The sequence below is a fragment of the Arachis ipaensis genome, chromosome B5 (assembly GCF_059453495.1).
Source record: "Arachis ipaensis isolate K30076 ecotype BB chromosome B5, ASM5945349v1, whole genome shotgun sequence".
Lineage (NCBI taxonomy): Eukaryota > Viridiplantae > Streptophyta > Magnoliopsida > Fabales > Fabaceae > Arachis > Arachis ipaensis.
The window spans coordinates 129,196,368-129,212,250 of record NC_142440.1 but is presented as its reverse complement, the minus strand read 5'-3'; the positions used below and the strand labels follow the sequence as shown (position 1 = coordinate 129,212,250).

Sequence of the window (15,883 nt, the reverse complement as noted above, 5' to 3'; positions counted from 1 at the left end):
ACCATTTGCTTTTTTGTTATTTTTTAAAAATTCATGGGGATATCAGCGGGACCAGATATCCGGGGGATATCGAATACCCGTTACCCATCGAGGATACAGGGTGAGGACAGGACAATTTTCTGATGCGAAGGTAAGGGACGGGGGAAAATATCACCATCCCATGGAGACCTGTTGCCATCCCTGCCTTCTACGAGATGCTCCAAATCGCAGGCAACAAGTGAGGATGCAGGTAAGAGATGATAACCGGAGACCATCCCGAAAGGTCCAGGATTAATGAGGGAGTTGTGCACCTGCAGATGATCAGTTCTCAGATGAGGAGACTGAGTATGCATGCCAAGAGGATATCCTTAAGGATCCTCCGGTGACGACACAGCTGGATATGACATTGCATAGCTTCTTTGTTAGGCATGAGACGGACATTACAAAAAAATTCATGCCAAGGTCCTCCACAAAGGCACAACTGTAAGACTCCAAATTTTTAAAAATTAAATAATGACTTATTTATGATTTATTATATTTATTTATAATTTTGTTTTTAAAAAATTATTTTATAAAAAATAATTAAATCAATGTTATGAAATTTTGAGTTTAAAATTAATTAGGACTCATATATAATTTTCATAATAATTTGATCAAATAATTTTCAATTTTTATTTACATCTGTTACTATGCTTTTCTAAGATTCCAAGAAAAGTATAGCAAAAAGCCGGTGAAGAACCAGTGCTGCACGGCTTACACCATTTCTAGGTGCCTTCTGTATTCCTTTTATGTGGGACACTACGCGGAAAATAAACATACCAATATTATTTGGATAATGGTATTATTATTTCTGTTTTTAATAATATTACTTCATATGGATGATTTTTTTGTATTCTATATTTATATAAATTTATAAAAAGAGAATGATATTATTAAAATATAAATAATAATATTCATTCCTTATTATTTAAGTAAAAAAGCAATACCAATATTATTTTTATTAACGTGGTTGTTGAATTACTTTTAAAAGTTTTTTGGCACTAATATAATTTATTAAATTAACATGTCAAAATTATTACTTATCTATATAATGTTACTGTCTGTTGAATCACATTTTACATTCGCTAATTAAAATCTATAAAATAAATAAAAGCCCTAAATAAAAATGTAACAAAAGAATGAACATCAATAAATAGAAAAGTTGAAAAAGAAAACAATAACGCGGGTCTGTTCCAACAGGGCAAAACAATGGGTACGTCTGAAATTAAATAGATGCTTGTTTTGTTTCTTGACTTTTTTATGTTTATGTGTGTGAACTTCAAAACTTATTTGTAATTTGTAGTAATATAGGTTTTCAATTTTACTAAATTGGATATGTAGACAAATGACACGGTCACACCTATATTAATTTGTAAATATAGGTTTTCAATTGGCTTTATATTTAAATATAACACACGGTTAGTTGAATCACCCTAGAGAAAACGAAACTTCATGTGAAGATAAAGTAGATTTATAAAATACTCGCTTTTAGGGGTGCATATGACCCGATTCGACTCGAAGATTTGGATCGATTTTAAATATTTTAAGGATTAATTTAGTGTGATTTTGTTGGGTCTATGATTAAGTAAGGGTCTCAAAAATAGACCCGATCATTATTTCGAGCCGGATTCGAGTTAAGGCGAACACAGTTTTATTCGGCCCGTGTGCACCTTAAAGGAACTAAAAAAGATATATATGTTTTAAATTAATTTTAATATTATGTTATATTAATTATAAGCTTATTGTTTTATTTTTAATCATACTTGTTGAATTAAAAAATAGATCAAAGAAGCATCAAATTAGAATTTATGAACAAATTGAAGTTCAAATATGGATATCAACTTTTCTGTAACAAGTTTCTTCTTTATAAATAAGTGCATCATAAATAAGTTTTTTTTTATAAATAAGTTTTTTTTTATAAATTATTGGTGAAGCTTTAAAGACCGGTTTTCACCCGATTTAGACTCAGTATAGTTGTAGCCCGAAAATATTTAGGTTTTATCAGATCTAGAGTCAGGTTATAGTCTAAAAAATAAATTTGATATATATTTAGGGTTGGATTTCGGTGAGAACAACCCAATTTCACCCGACCCATGAACACGCTTACTCGCTTTGTTAACAGATGACAATAAATATCCACCAAAATAATAATAATAATAATAATAATAATAATAATAATAATAATAATAATAATAATAGACTAACAAAATAAAAGAATCTTAAGTAGGCAATTTCTTTTATTATAAGCAGATAAAATTACTTTTACACAAAATATACTTTTTTATAAATATAATTGATAAATATTATATTTATTCTTTGCTTTAAAATAATTTAGAATCATGAATTCACATAAAATAAGAGACTAATATTTTTCTAATGTATTTACTTTGTATTTGAGCTAAAATTAATCATCTTTTTCTTAAAGTATTGATTTTGGAGCATTTCTATATATACGTACAATTATGAAAATGAAAAAAAAAAATACTAACTAGATATTATAAATGACATAAATTTTTTTAACGTCTTAAAAATAAACAAATAAAAATGCTATATGCATAATAAAAACTAACCAATAAATCAGTTATTATATATTTATATATTAATATATGTATTGTTTAATTTATTTTTAATGTAAATATTTTAATATATATTTTATACGAATAATTAATTTGATAATTGATTTTAGTGTATAATTAAAATGGTTGTAAAATAAAATAAAATAAATATTGTGGAGTAGAGAATTATACTTTTATTTGGAACCCCCTTTCTTCGAAGTTCGAAGATTTGGTATTGACTTAATGATATTATAAGTTTATCGCATATATTGTCTTTTTGTTTTTTGTTTTTTGTTTTTTTTTTTTCAATATAGGAATTTATTTAATCTCAATGTGCCTCCATCAATATAAGAAAAGGCAGCACATATAATAAAATTGTAAGCAAAGAACAAAACTTTCTGAAACTGCATATATAGGACGCAGCTCTTACATATCTCCCAAAAAAAAAAAACAAAAAAACAAAAAACAAAATGTCACTTTTTAATTTTCGGAATTGTTGCTATGGAGAGTCGAAAGCTTCTGGGGTGGACAAGGATCTCCCTCAATCACATGAAGATTCCCTATTGGGATTGAGAGTGGAGTTAATCAAGAAAGCGTGTGCTTTGGCATTCAAAGCTCACAAATCTCCAAAGAAGTATTATCTTCTTGAAAAGAAGAACTGGAGTTGGTTGGAAGCTGATCTTATTTTTATCAGCTTTCATGGATCATGGGCTTCAAGTGATTGGTTCGTTGACAAATCTTACGGGGTAACAAAGATAAACCAACAATTGTTTCCTTCACTTAAAAGTATTGGCAATGATGAAGTTGCCTTGGTGAATGAAGCTTTTCAGCTGAGATTCGAATCAATTTTAAGCAATTCATCTCTTAAACATGAGGTATGTAAATGTTATTAAATTGATCGCTTTTGTTGGGAATGGATGAATTTTTTTTTGGACATGGGCCAACGTCAATGAGTGACCCGATCCAAATGCATGATCTTCTCATTGAAATAATTAGTAGTTTTCTGGGCCTTGGCCCCGTCTCTAATTAAAAAAATGAACAGCAGATAGTAGTTTTCGTTTTTATTTTATAGCTTTTAGTTGAAAGAACAAAGAAGATAATTAGTAGTGTTGAATCACGTTTGAGTTGATACTTTTAATCAAATATTAAGTAATTTTCTTTGTATTTCATTATTTTAAGTCAAAGTATCATTTTAATATTAGAATTTTAGCTATTTAAACATTAGGAGGATAATTAGGATAATCATAGAATTTTACTTGTTTAAGCATTAGAAAGATAATTAAAATGATGAATTAGGACTCTCAATCATCATTTTTTTTTATTATATATTGAGACCAATTTATGTATTATTATCTCTCCTCACAATACGTGAAAAAATAAAATAAAATAAAATTGTATTAGTTTTCACCGATGATTAAATGCTTGTGAGTTCCTTATTTAGCTTAACCTTCTTGAATCTTGATAGGAAATTTTCAATCCATTTCCAATTTTGTTAAAGACTTTCTTACTCATGTTGGTTTTATTGTGGTAATTCAAGGTCCACATGATAACCAAGAAACCTTTAATGTTATTTTCAGTCATTCAACACTTTTTAATTTTGGTTAAACTTTTTCATTAAATATGGGTAATGTAGGTGAAAGAAGCTATGACAAAAGGGAAGCAGTTAATGTTTACAGGGCACTCTTCTGGTGCTGCAATGGCCATTCTTGCAACATTGTGGGTCTTGGAAGAGTACCTAACTAACAATAACAAGAACAAAAACCACAAGCTTCCCCTATGTATAACTTTTGGGTCTCCCTTAATTGGCAATCACATATTCTCTCATGCCACAAGGAGGGAAAATTGGTCTCACCACTTCACACATTTTATTACCACTTTGGACATAATGCCACGGATTTTGTTTGCTCCTTTCCATTCTATTCAGCCAATTTTCAGCTCAATTCTCCAACTCTTCAATCCAAAGTCTAAATCTTCTGGCACCGATCCGGAAACAGACCGTGTGATTTCTGAATTTTACTCAACTGTGATGAGAAACACAGCAACAGTTACAAGCTATGTTATCTCGAATCTCATGGATGACACAAATTTGCTACTTGAGACTCTACCCAATCTCGTTGATTTAAGTCCTTACCGACCCTTTGGAAACTTCATTTTCTGTGCCGCAGATCGACCACCGGTTGTGGTAAGAAATTCAGATGTTGTCTTGCAACTTTTATTCTACACTGCTCGGATAAACGACATGTCAGAAGTTTCTGATGTTTCCAAGAAAAGCATAATGCAACATTTGAGGTATGAGGTTGAAATTTCGAATGTAGTGTACTTGGATCAACTGGAGGAGCTTTCTTTGGCTGCTGATGGTTCTAACAGATTAACAATTAGCAGAGCCTTGGACAGTTTTGGACTGGTAACTTTTTTTAACCTTTTAGTTATTCAGTTTTTACTATTTCAAGCATAAAAAGAGATACTATTTGCAAGAATAGATAGGCTCCATACACTTTAGTGATTACACTTGATATCACATCATTATGTCTCCCTAACATTAATTTCTAAAATTGTAGTGAAACATTTAGCTAATATGTTGGTTTTAGTTTCAGGACACAATAGCAAGATTGCGCCTTCGAGCAGCTGGCGAGTGGCAGAAACAGAAATACAAAAATGAAGAGAAAGTCAACAGGGAATTTAATGAGAAAGCCGCGGCAACCATGGAGCATTTGAAAGACTACAAAGAAACATGTGAGATAAGTTACTATGATGCCTTCAAGGTGCACAAGGATGAAAGAGACTTCAAAGCAAATGTGAAGAGGCTTGAATTGGCAGGGGTGTGGGATCATATCATGGAGATGCTAAAAAAGTATGAACTCCCCGATGAGTTTGAAAGCAAAGCAGAATGGATTGAGCGCGGTACAATGTACCGCACTCTGGTGGAGCCTCTTGATGTTGCGAATTACTATCGCCATTTTAAGGACAAAGATGGAGGACCATACATGGACAAGGGAAGTAGGCCAAAGAGATATAGGTACTTACAAAGGTGGCTTGAGCATGCAGGGAGAATGAAGAGTGAAGATGATTACTCCGAGTCATGCTTTTGGGCTGAGTTGGAGGAACTATGGAAAGAAATTAATGACAACAATGGTTCATTTGAAGTTGTTAAGGAAAGGGTTTTGAAACTTGAGACTCGCATAAAGGAATGGTTTGAGAAAGGGAAATTGGATAAAGATGTGTTATTCGAAGGTTCTACTTTGGTGAATTGGTGGAAAGCTTTGCCTCCTAATCATAAGAAAGAATCGCCCATTACAAGTCTTGTTGAAATGTCTCAAGAAATAAACATGCAATAGAATGCCTTTCTACTCTATAATAATCCATTGGGGGAGTGAAGGAGAAGATGTATTTGGGTAGGGAAGGATGGCAATAGTTTCAAAGTTAGAACAATAATGTGCATATTGTTAATTACCTTTTACTAGAGGAGTATTAATATTATGAATTCAACTAGAGCTATTTTTTTTAGCCAATATTAGATAATTTTTTTAGTTAATATTAACTAATTTTTTAATCTTAAACCTTAAATTCTCCAAAATAAATATTTAAAAAATAATTTTACAATAAAAAAATTAACTAATATTAACTACTTAAAAGTTAATTTCTTATATTTTTCTAACATTATACAAATAGTTGTTAATACTAACTATCCCCTCTAGTGATGAGTTGGAGTCAATGTTCTCCCTTCCTTGAAATTAATATTTTATTTTCCCTCACATTTTCATAACACATATCATTCATTCATTTATATTATTCATCATTTTTATATTAATCATTTGCACAATCCAACACAGCAGATCAATTTCACATTGCCAAATTCAATCAAGATAACAATAATTATTGTAAAAATAAGATCAATATGTAATGCAAAATTTAGTTTTACCTTTTGACCGGTGAAACATATGGTTCTTTACGGAATGAGGCTAAGAAAGACATGCTTTCTTTTGCCATACTTGTAATAGCATGAACGAGTCATTAATCTCTCAACAGGTATAGCATGATAGTTGACACAATAATTTGTAAAGATCTGCGAGGTAAATAGATCCCTAAATATCATGAAATTCCTTAGGAGGTAGGCACTTAAAATACATTGAAACACTGTTCTTGTAATAATTTAGGATTTAAAATTTAGATTTTAAAATTTAAATAATATTATATTTTTTTATTTTTTGGAGCGTATTAATGTTTGTTAGCTAAAAAATTTAGATATGAAAATAGGATGAGTGAAATATCTTAACATTCCAATTTTTTTGTATTTTTTAAAATTACGGGAGGTACACAATTCGTATGGTCTGATTTGTGTTTAAAAAATTTAAAAATTTTGGTGCGATTTGTGTTTAAAAAATTAAAAAAAAATTTGGAGTACACAAATGATCCGATTTGTATATTCTAAATTTTTTTTAATTGTTTAAACACAAATCAGAGGATCCAAGTACAAAAATCGGACAATTCGATTTGTACTCCATAAATTAAATCATCCCACATTTTAAAAAAATACCATAGCAAATCACAATTTTAAAAAATATAATTATTAATCTAATATTAAAAATAAAAATGTGACGTTTGTGTAATTTATGTATAATTTTTATTTTATAATTTTTAAATTAATTATATATATATATATTCATCTTAAAGGTAACTAATTAGTAGTTTTGGACTTTTGGGTGACAAAGTCATCTCCAAGTTATTGGCAGCTTCCTTATAGCTTCCTCATTGCTTCCTTACAATTATATAATTTTCAAAATTGATGATTGGATGTAGAAATCATTATAGACCCCACAATCCACCACTCCGAAGTTTACACCAAAGTCTTCGTCAATTTGGCAATTTAAATCCCTCTCCATGGAAGTTAACCAACCTTTTCCAAAACTTCAGAGCTTCTCCAAACCAAAATAGCAACCTAACCGCAATTCAGTGTCTATAAAAGGTCATGAGCAAACTCTCTATGATTTCTGAAACCAATTAAACAAGCACACAACAAAAGCTTTGATTTACCATAAGAAGATATAGAATTAAACATGGCTGAAGGGTCTCTTTCAAACATGATAGGAGTGAAAGATGAGGTTGTCAAGAAGGCTTGTGCTGCGGCCGTTAAAGCTAACAAGTCACCAGAAAAACCTTTTGTTCTTGAGAAGATAAAGGTTTCTTCAGAAGCCGTTAATATTTTTGCTTTTCCGGCATCATGGCGTGTCGCGAATTTGTATGCTTCCAATGGCAAACCATTTGGGGAAACCAAGATAAATGTTGAACAGTTTCCATCACTCAGAAGCGTTGGTAACGATGAAGCCGCTTTGGTCAATGAAGCCTCTTTGACAAGATTCCAATTGGTTATGAGCAATCCCACACTCCAAAACGAGGTATGTAACTAACTCACAATACTGTTAACTGATTTTGTACTCTTTATTATTTTGTTAAAATCCAACTGGTCTAACTAGAAAACGGACATTTTTTTTTACCAAGAATCAAGTAACATGAATTTTAAATACATCTTTTTTAGTATTTGTTAGAAATCACCGGTTTCCAAATTTTTCCAAATCCTACATAATTGGCAGTTCTAAATGTTAGAATTTTAAGTGTGAGTAGTTTAGTTTTATATAAATTAAATTTAGATTGAGTGAATAACATAATCTAAGACATTTTAGTAACCAAGTTCAATCAAATTAGTCTAATAATTTTTTTTTGAAACACAAAACTTAACCCAACAAAAGTAAAGCAAAGAAACAAAACAAGAAACACAAAGACTACTACCAACTTCAAATAACTTATTTAAACCGTTAATTTAGATTTGTTTTGAGCCCAATGCAATTCTCCAATGACACAAATATGACACACTTTTTCCAGTTTTGTGTTGTTTTAGTTACCCTGTACTTTCTGGTCAATTAATTTCATTTGAGTAAGGTAATTATTGCATAAAGGAACATATGTAGGTGAGTAAAGCAATCACAGAAGGGAAGCAAATAATATTTACGGGTCACTCCTCAGGTGCTTCAATGGCCAATCTTATAACATTTTGGACCTTGGAAGAGTACCTTAACCCAAACAAGAACCAACACTACAGGCCTCCCATCTGTATCACTTTTGGAGCTCCCTTAATTGGCAATCACATATTTTCTCATGCTACTAATAGAGAAAATTGGTCTCGTTATTTTGTACACTTTGTTCTGAGATTTGACATAGTGCCGCGGATTTCGCTTGCACCTTTCACTTCTATTGAACGAATGTTTGGCACAATTCTTCAACTCTTTGCAACCAGTAGGCTTTCAGCACTTGATCCAACAAGAGCCAGCGCGGCTTCTGAGTTCTACACCACTGTGATGAGGAATGCAGCGACTGTCACAAGCCATGCTGCTTGTATTTTAAAAGGCAGCACAAATTTGCTGCTTGAGACTGTGACAAATTTTGTTGACTTGAGCCCTTATAGGCCTTTTGGAACCTTCGTCTTCTGTGCAGGAAATGGACAGCTAACTGTGATAAGAAACGCTGATGCTGTTCTGCAAGTCTTGTTCCACGCTGCCCAGACGAGTGATTTGTCGCAAGTTTCGGATGTTGCCAAGAGTAGCATACTACAGCATCAAATTCAAAACTATGAAGCTGAATTGCAGGATAGCTTGATGATGCAGAATGTAGTGTGCTTAGATCAACTAGAGAGGCTTCCTTTGTCTGCTGATGGTTCTAATTCTGATGTTGTGACAGCATTAGATGGCCTTGGAATGGTAATTTTTTAGTCTTTCCTTTTAGCTAACTATATAATTTGCAAACTATTGTTCATTCATGAATAATTTGTCTTGGCTGTTTGTTACTCTACTGGGTTTTGTCCCACTAGGATTTCCTTTAGGGCGAGATAAGACTTGCATGTTGAGTCTCAGTTGTTTGGTTATTTCATTTATTTATTCATCCATGCTATGTGTATACCAAAAATCAGTCACCGGAATAAAGTACATGCTAAAGTATAAAATACACATTGAAAATGAGTTTATCAATACATGTATTTATACATAAATACATAGTGCTGATTTTTTGTGTACACATAACATAGTTGTTATTTATTATGGTTAAGTTCTATGAATTAGCTAGTGTAGGAATTTTGTATAATCTCTGAGATGTACATATCAAGCATGAAATTGGCCTGCAAAATTTAGCTCAAATTTGTTGATTTGTTGGCTCTAACTACAGAACCCAAAGGCTAGACTGTGCCTCCGAGCGGCAGGTGAGTTGCAAAAGCAAAAACTAAGGAATGAGAAGAAAATCAGCCACGAGATAAACACGAAAGCTCTGCCAAGCATGAATGATTTGGAAGAATACAAAGCATCATGTGCGTTGAACAGGGGATACTTTGATGCCTTCAAGGTGCAAAAGGAACCAAGAGACTTCCAAGCAAATGTGAAAAGGTTGGTGCTTGCAGGGGTGTGGGATGAGACCATTGAAATGCTAAAAAGGTATGAACTCCCGGATGACTTCGAAGGCAAGAAAGATTGGATTGACCTAGGAACGAGCTTTCGCCGCCTTGTGGAGCCGCTAGACATTGCCAACTATTATCGCCACCTCAAGAATGAAGATACAGGACCTTACATGATCAAGGCTAGGCCAAAAAGGTACAGGTATACTCAGAGGTGGCTAGAGCATGCTAACAGGACTCCGAAAGCTGTTATCACGGAATCCACCTTCTGGGCCGAGGTGGAAGAGCTTTGCAGCTGGACTAGCACCAATAAACCGTTTGAGGATGTTAAGGAGAGGGTTGTGCAACTAGAACAAAACATTAAACGATGGATTGAGAAAGGGGAAATAACTAAGGATGTGTTACTAAGGGATCCTACCTTTGTGAACTTATGGGAGAATCTACCTAGGGAACACAAGGCAACAACATCATGCATTGCTAATATCATTGTGTGAGAAAAATTTAGTATTCAGCTTTATCTCAACAGGGAATAGAGTTGTAAATCTAGGATGTGCCTATTGCTATGTTATGCAGTCTAGTAAATGCTTTGTCTAAAAGCAATGATGCTTTGTCTAAAAGCAATGATTTTATATTTGATCTGATGCAACACAATGTACTCTCTTATAATAAGTCTTCTAAGTTTTCGTCCAGGAATGAGGGCGTTGTACGAGCTAAAAATAAGAATGCAGCATGCTTGATCATATAACAATATATTGACGGTTTTTTTTTTCTAAAATAAAATAAAAAAATTTATTATTTCCTAATACCATTTTTGGACTTTTATTTTTTAAATATAATTTTTTTTTGCATTTGGGCAAGTTCGCCAGACCCGGCGAACTCTAAAAAATATCAAGTTATTTTTATAGAGTTCGCTGGCAAATTTGCCTAAATAAAAAATAATCGTATTTAAAAATTAAAGTCTAAAAATCGTGTTCGAAGAAATAATAAAATTTTTTATTTTATTTTAGAAAAAAAAATCATATATTGACTGATACAAGGTCTGTGCTTGTCGTTTGCAATTTTGAATTTGTTATCATAAAAATGTGTATAAATGATTTTCACATTTCAGAATTTCATTTCTCATGATTTGTACAAAGTAGAAATGAGATTCTCACCAACTATAAAATGAAGAAAATGTATGTAACAATGAAAATATGTAATAGTAATACTTGCACCTGACTAGAACAAAGTCACCCACACTATGTTTATAGAAACAAGATAGATAGTAAATATTAGAAATTAATTCAAATGAGGGGTATAAAAGAAGAGAACACTGAGTTGGATACATTTTAATCTAATGTTCAGGAATCATGAGGACATACACAAAGAAAAGTATCCAGCTTCTTTTTATTTCTAATTGTCTACTACCCATTTTTATTTACTTCATAATCAAGTGTGTTTGGAAACTCGTTGGAAGAAAAGAAACACGTTTAGACTTCTTAAAAGTTTCAACTTTTGGTTTGGCAATTTTTTTTTTTCATGAACGCATAAGTGATTTTGCTATTAAAACCAACATTTATAAGAAGCAACTATTTTTAGCTTCTGCGTTTTTCTAACGGGCTTTTAGCCATAATACTAACCATCTATTTATCTTTTATCAATTTTATCCTCCATGTATGTTATTATATTATTTATAAAATTCTTGTTATTTCTATTTATATGAGTTCTATTTTTTTATTATTTATTATTTATATTTTTTTCAACTGTTTGTTTGATATTATACACTTTTATAATTGTGATTTTTGTGTATTATGTTTGTTATTATCTTTTTATAATATGATTTATTGATTCTATTAGGTAAAGTAAATTAAACAAAAAATTAACTGTAAATAATAATAATAGTAAAAAATTATAGCATACTAAAAAAAGAATACTAAAAATATTAAAAATATACTTAAAAAGATCATCGAGAATTTTCAGATTTGTTTCAATTACTATAAAGTAAATATTTAATTTTTTTATTATTTTTAGTACTCTCTTTTATAATTGTAATTCTCATATACTATGTTTTAGTGTAATTTTTTATAATATAGATTATGATTCTATTAAAAAAATAAATTAAATAAAAAATTAATCATAGATAATAATAAAATCATAAACGTTGGATTCTAAATTAATACTAAGAATAAGATTATTGAGAGTACTAGAATAAGAGTACGATGTAAAAAAATACTAAAGTAACATTCTTAGTTAATACTTAAAAAATGTAATATATTTAATTAAATATTCTTTTATATATATATATATATATATATATATATATATATATATCTAAAATTTATATTATTTTATTTTTATTTAAAAATATATTTTATCTATTTTTATATGTTATTTTTATTTTAGTAAGTAAATATTAATTTTATTATAAAATTAACTAATAAGATCTATTTAAATATCTAAATTAAAATGACAGGATAATTTAAAAAAATTATTTAAGTTGAGGTCTATTTTAATAATTTTTTATCTAAAAGTGATTTTGAATGGTATAAGCCAGACAACATTTATTTTACTATAATCAATTTTGATACAAAAATTACCAAACATAAATCACTTTAACACAAACTTACTTTTTATCAAAATCAAGTTTGTAAAATCAATTTTATGTAAACTCCCGTTTACAAACTGTAATCCAAATACACACTTATATGATACACATAATTAATATCATACAAATTGTGAAGGTCTTCTCTACTTCATGACTTTTATTTCACATCTTTTTGAAGGAAATGAGTAGAGTGAAAATTAGTTTAGAAGTTAGCAACATACTTAATTAAAATAGAAATCATTCAGATTAAATAAATATTTTTAGCAGATTATACACCAAAATTAAAGTAATAACCATCCTCTTCCATATGAAAGTGAAAGTGACATGGCCAAGGGCCTCTACTCTACATTTAAAAAAATGGAAACAGACAATGAATTTTATAAAGCATTGACATGTTAAATATATATTAACTCATCATGGAAACCAGGTATCACCATGCCGTGCTCTTTTTTCGAAATTGTGGTTGTGTCTCTACCTTGCAATTTGCATAACTATTTTTCTGTCATTGATTCTTCATTATTGTTGTTCTTATCTTGAGGGGCTCAAGAGGCCAAGATATATTACATGACAACAAAAACATCTTATGCAATTAATTGCTGATGATGTTTGTTTGTTTACAAGAAGAACTAGGCGCGATCAGCAAAAAGTTAAATTAATTATATTATATATTATAGATTTAAAATGTTATATTATTTAAGATAAATTAGATAATATATAAATTAATATTAAACTTAAAAGTTAATTTATAAAAAATATTATGTAATATATTTGTTTGGCAATTAATTATTCAACAAATAAAAAAGTACAAAAAAATATACAATTTTAATATAGAAAATAATTATATTTAACTGTTATTTTTTAATTTAATTCAATAATAATATATATTAAATTTAATTAATTAAGAAGTTTAAAAATTTGTTTAATGATTGATCTTAAATGTCATATATTAGTATTAATTTTTATATAATATAAATAGATGTCGCTTGTCTAAATGCTTAGTTAAGCAATAATATGACTTTACCTAATTCTATAAATAAACTTGATCAATACTCATGTTTAGTAGTAATTTTTATTATGAAGTGTAACTTGTTCCTGTCTAAGAAAATTTTACAATGTATGCACATAGACACAGCTCAAAAGTATGAGCCTTCCTTTGAATATGCCATGTGCCGTAGTATATACTTTGCTGACCCTCCTTTGGCAGATCAAGGTGAAAAGTCACAAGGCTTAGGTCCTTTACTGTATCCATAAAAAACAAAAGAAAAAAATGAGTCACAAACACTATATTCTGATTTTGTTGTGTAGTACCTTAGTTTTTCCCTCAAATTTTAAGGGACACTTGCATCACTAACATTTTCTTAATTATTACTCTCAAGAAGATAAGATTACAGGTGAAGAAACAAAATAGATATATAATCTTATAATCAGGGCTAGAGCTTAGTTTTGACCATGGGAGTTATGGTCCTCCTAAAGTTTAAAAAAAAAATAGTAATATTATTACAAAAACATAAATATAGTTCAATTTGTTTAGGTCTCACTTTTATATTAGGCTTATGGGATCAATGGTAGCACTTTCTTCCATTTCTGTTTACCAAAGAATCTCTCTCTCACTCTACAATCAAAATATAACATTTTTTAATTCAATTCTATTGGTTTCTTTGTTTCCAAGTTACCACTTTTACTTTCACGCCTTGAATCTAATGAACAAAGTTAAAAAGCTATACAGCAACATCTGAAGACTCAGAAGGACTTCATTTCAAAAAGCAGTCTAATTTCTTCTTTCATAAGGGTAGATGAATTGAATAGCCTCCATGCTACACATTTGAATGATTTGATAAAATAAATGGATTCAGCTTTCTATTCCAAATGGCTCACGAACTTTTCTTTGATAATATGGCAATATTACAAGTTTCCAGAAATCTAAGCTAACTATAGCTATATTTTTAATTAGTTTAATTTTCTAATATCTATGTTTGGATCAGCTTTAATTTCCTTCAAAACTATTTATTAAAAAAAGCATAATGGAGTGTAATTAAGATATGAAAAAGGAGTTTTTGCATTGGTTAGTGGTTTTAATTTTGCCCTGCTGAATTTAACAAGTGATTGAGTTCATTAAGATATTAGTTTCTGTAAATTGAAGCCTTTGACAAACTAGCTGTTTATATATGTATTGCATGCATCAACGAAATCAGAAGAAGAATTAAGAATAAGAGATTAAGCTTAGCTTGGAGTTGTTCTTAATTCATAAAAGTCAATAATAAATGATATCAAAATGTCTAGTGCTGCGAGGAGCATACATCTTAGAAAAAGTAATCACCTATGAAATTCTTGACTTTCCATTTGTCATGCTTTGTACAAAGTAGAGATGACAATCATCTCTTAAATTACAACTAAGAAGTATATACAGAATTCACAAATTTATAAAACGAAAAAATGTCAAAGAATAAAAGCAATCCATAACACTAATAATTTGATGGGTTCCAGGAACAATTACAGTGAACATTTAACGAAAATTTGCAATAAGGATATAATCACATATCTCATTCGACTCGACATATAGATAGTCTCTTTTGTTTTGTGTTATTTTTTATATTTTTATTTTGATAATTTGCAATATCTCAAGTAATAGTGTAATACCAATGTGATTGTACTGATATAAACAGTCCAACGTTCACACAGCGTCATAACTCAAAACCCAGCCCAATCAACCAATCACAAAGTAATTTACAACTTACTCTATTCTTACCAGAATAGAGAGAATTGAGAAAACTATTTCAAACAACACCAATCAAAATGCATATCAAATCTAGTAATTTAAACTTAATCAAGGTCCTTCGAAGTCCAGAGTAATAAAACGTATTTACTATTCTAACCACTGAATCTCTCCTTCAATACCACCTTTCCCAACAAATCTGAAAACATGACAAAAATATTACTTAGAAGAGATACATAATATATTGACTTTCATGTAACAATTCAAATTAGTTGACATGAAATATGGCCTAGGCAATTTCAATGCATCCAACTGAGTAAGTGGATCCTCCTAAAAAGACCAGGTCAGTTACCCGAAAGAAACAAAGATACAAATAATAAGAAGCTGTATTACATTGCATAATATGATTATTGAAGATGAAAGAGACATTTATACAAAAAATTTTGCTCAAAATTTAGAATATGACAATATGAAAATGACTTATCAAAATCAGGAATAAGAATATTTTGCACCATAATGTCAATTTCTTCAAAGAAATGTCCTCGACAATTTCTCTTTCCGCGACTGGTGCAAAAGTAGTG

At 30.1% G+C, this 15,883-nt stretch overlaps 2 protein-coding genes across 3 annotated transcripts; both read left to right on the top strand.

Moving 5' to 3' along the window:
• The first annotated feature begins 2,844 nt into the window (after positions 1-2,844).
• LOC107643920 (protein EDS1L) lies at positions 2,845-6,082 on the top strand. 2 transcript variants are annotated; one of them, XM_016347674.3, is made up of 3 exons: positions 2,845-3,448; positions 4,207-4,977; positions 5,168-6,082. In XM_016347674.3, exons 1-3 carry the CDS (start codon positions 3,044-3,046, stop codon positions 5,906-5,908), a joined length of 1,917 nt encoding a protein of 638 aa, XP_016203160.1. In that variant the 5' UTR covers positions 2,845-3,043; the 3' UTR covers positions 5,909-6,082. The 2 variants fall into 2 exon arrangements, with proteins under 2 accessions (XP_016203160.1, XP_016203158.1); XM_016347672.3 differs by having other exon boundaries at positions 2,923-3,448; positions 5,162-6,082.
• Positions 6,083-7,271: 1,189 nt separating this feature from the next.
• LOC107643919 (protein EDS1L) lies at positions 7,272-10,722 on the top strand. The gene is made up of 3 exons (XM_016347671.3): positions 7,272-7,966; positions 8,537-9,322; positions 9,783-10,722. Exons 1-3 carry the CDS (start codon positions 7,628-7,630, stop codon positions 10,497-10,499), a joined length of 1,842 nt encoding a protein of 613 aa, XP_016203157.1. The 5' UTR covers positions 7,272-7,627; the 3' UTR covers positions 10,500-10,722.
• Positions 10,723-15,883: the final 5,161 nt, after the last annotated feature.

Bases quoted from the DNA above. Each gene is read 5' to 3' on its own strand.
- LOC107643920 (XM_016347672.3), top strand. From the start codon at position 3,044: ATGTCACTTTTTAATTTTCGGAATTGTTGCTATGGAGAGTCGAAAGCT. The intron at 3,449-4,206 runs GTATGTAAATGT...TGGGTAATGTAG, and splicing joins ATTCATCTCTTAAACATGAG to GTGAAAGAAGCTATGACAAA. The intron at 4,978-5,161 runs GTAACTTTTTTT...TGTTGGTTTTAG, and splicing joins CCTTGGACAGTTTTGGACTG to TTTCAGGACACAATAGCAAG.
- LOC107643919 (XM_016347671.3), top strand. From the start codon at position 7,628: ATGGCTGAAGGGTCTCTTTCAAACATGATAGGAGTGAAAGATGAGGTT. The intron at 7,967-8,536 runs GTATGTAACTAA...GAACATATGTAG, and splicing joins ATCCCACACTCCAAAACGAG to GTGAGTAAAGCAATCACAGA. The intron at 9,323-9,782 runs GTAATTTTTTAG...CTCTAACTACAG, and splicing joins CATTAGATGGCCTTGGAATG to AACCCAAAGGCTAGACTGTG.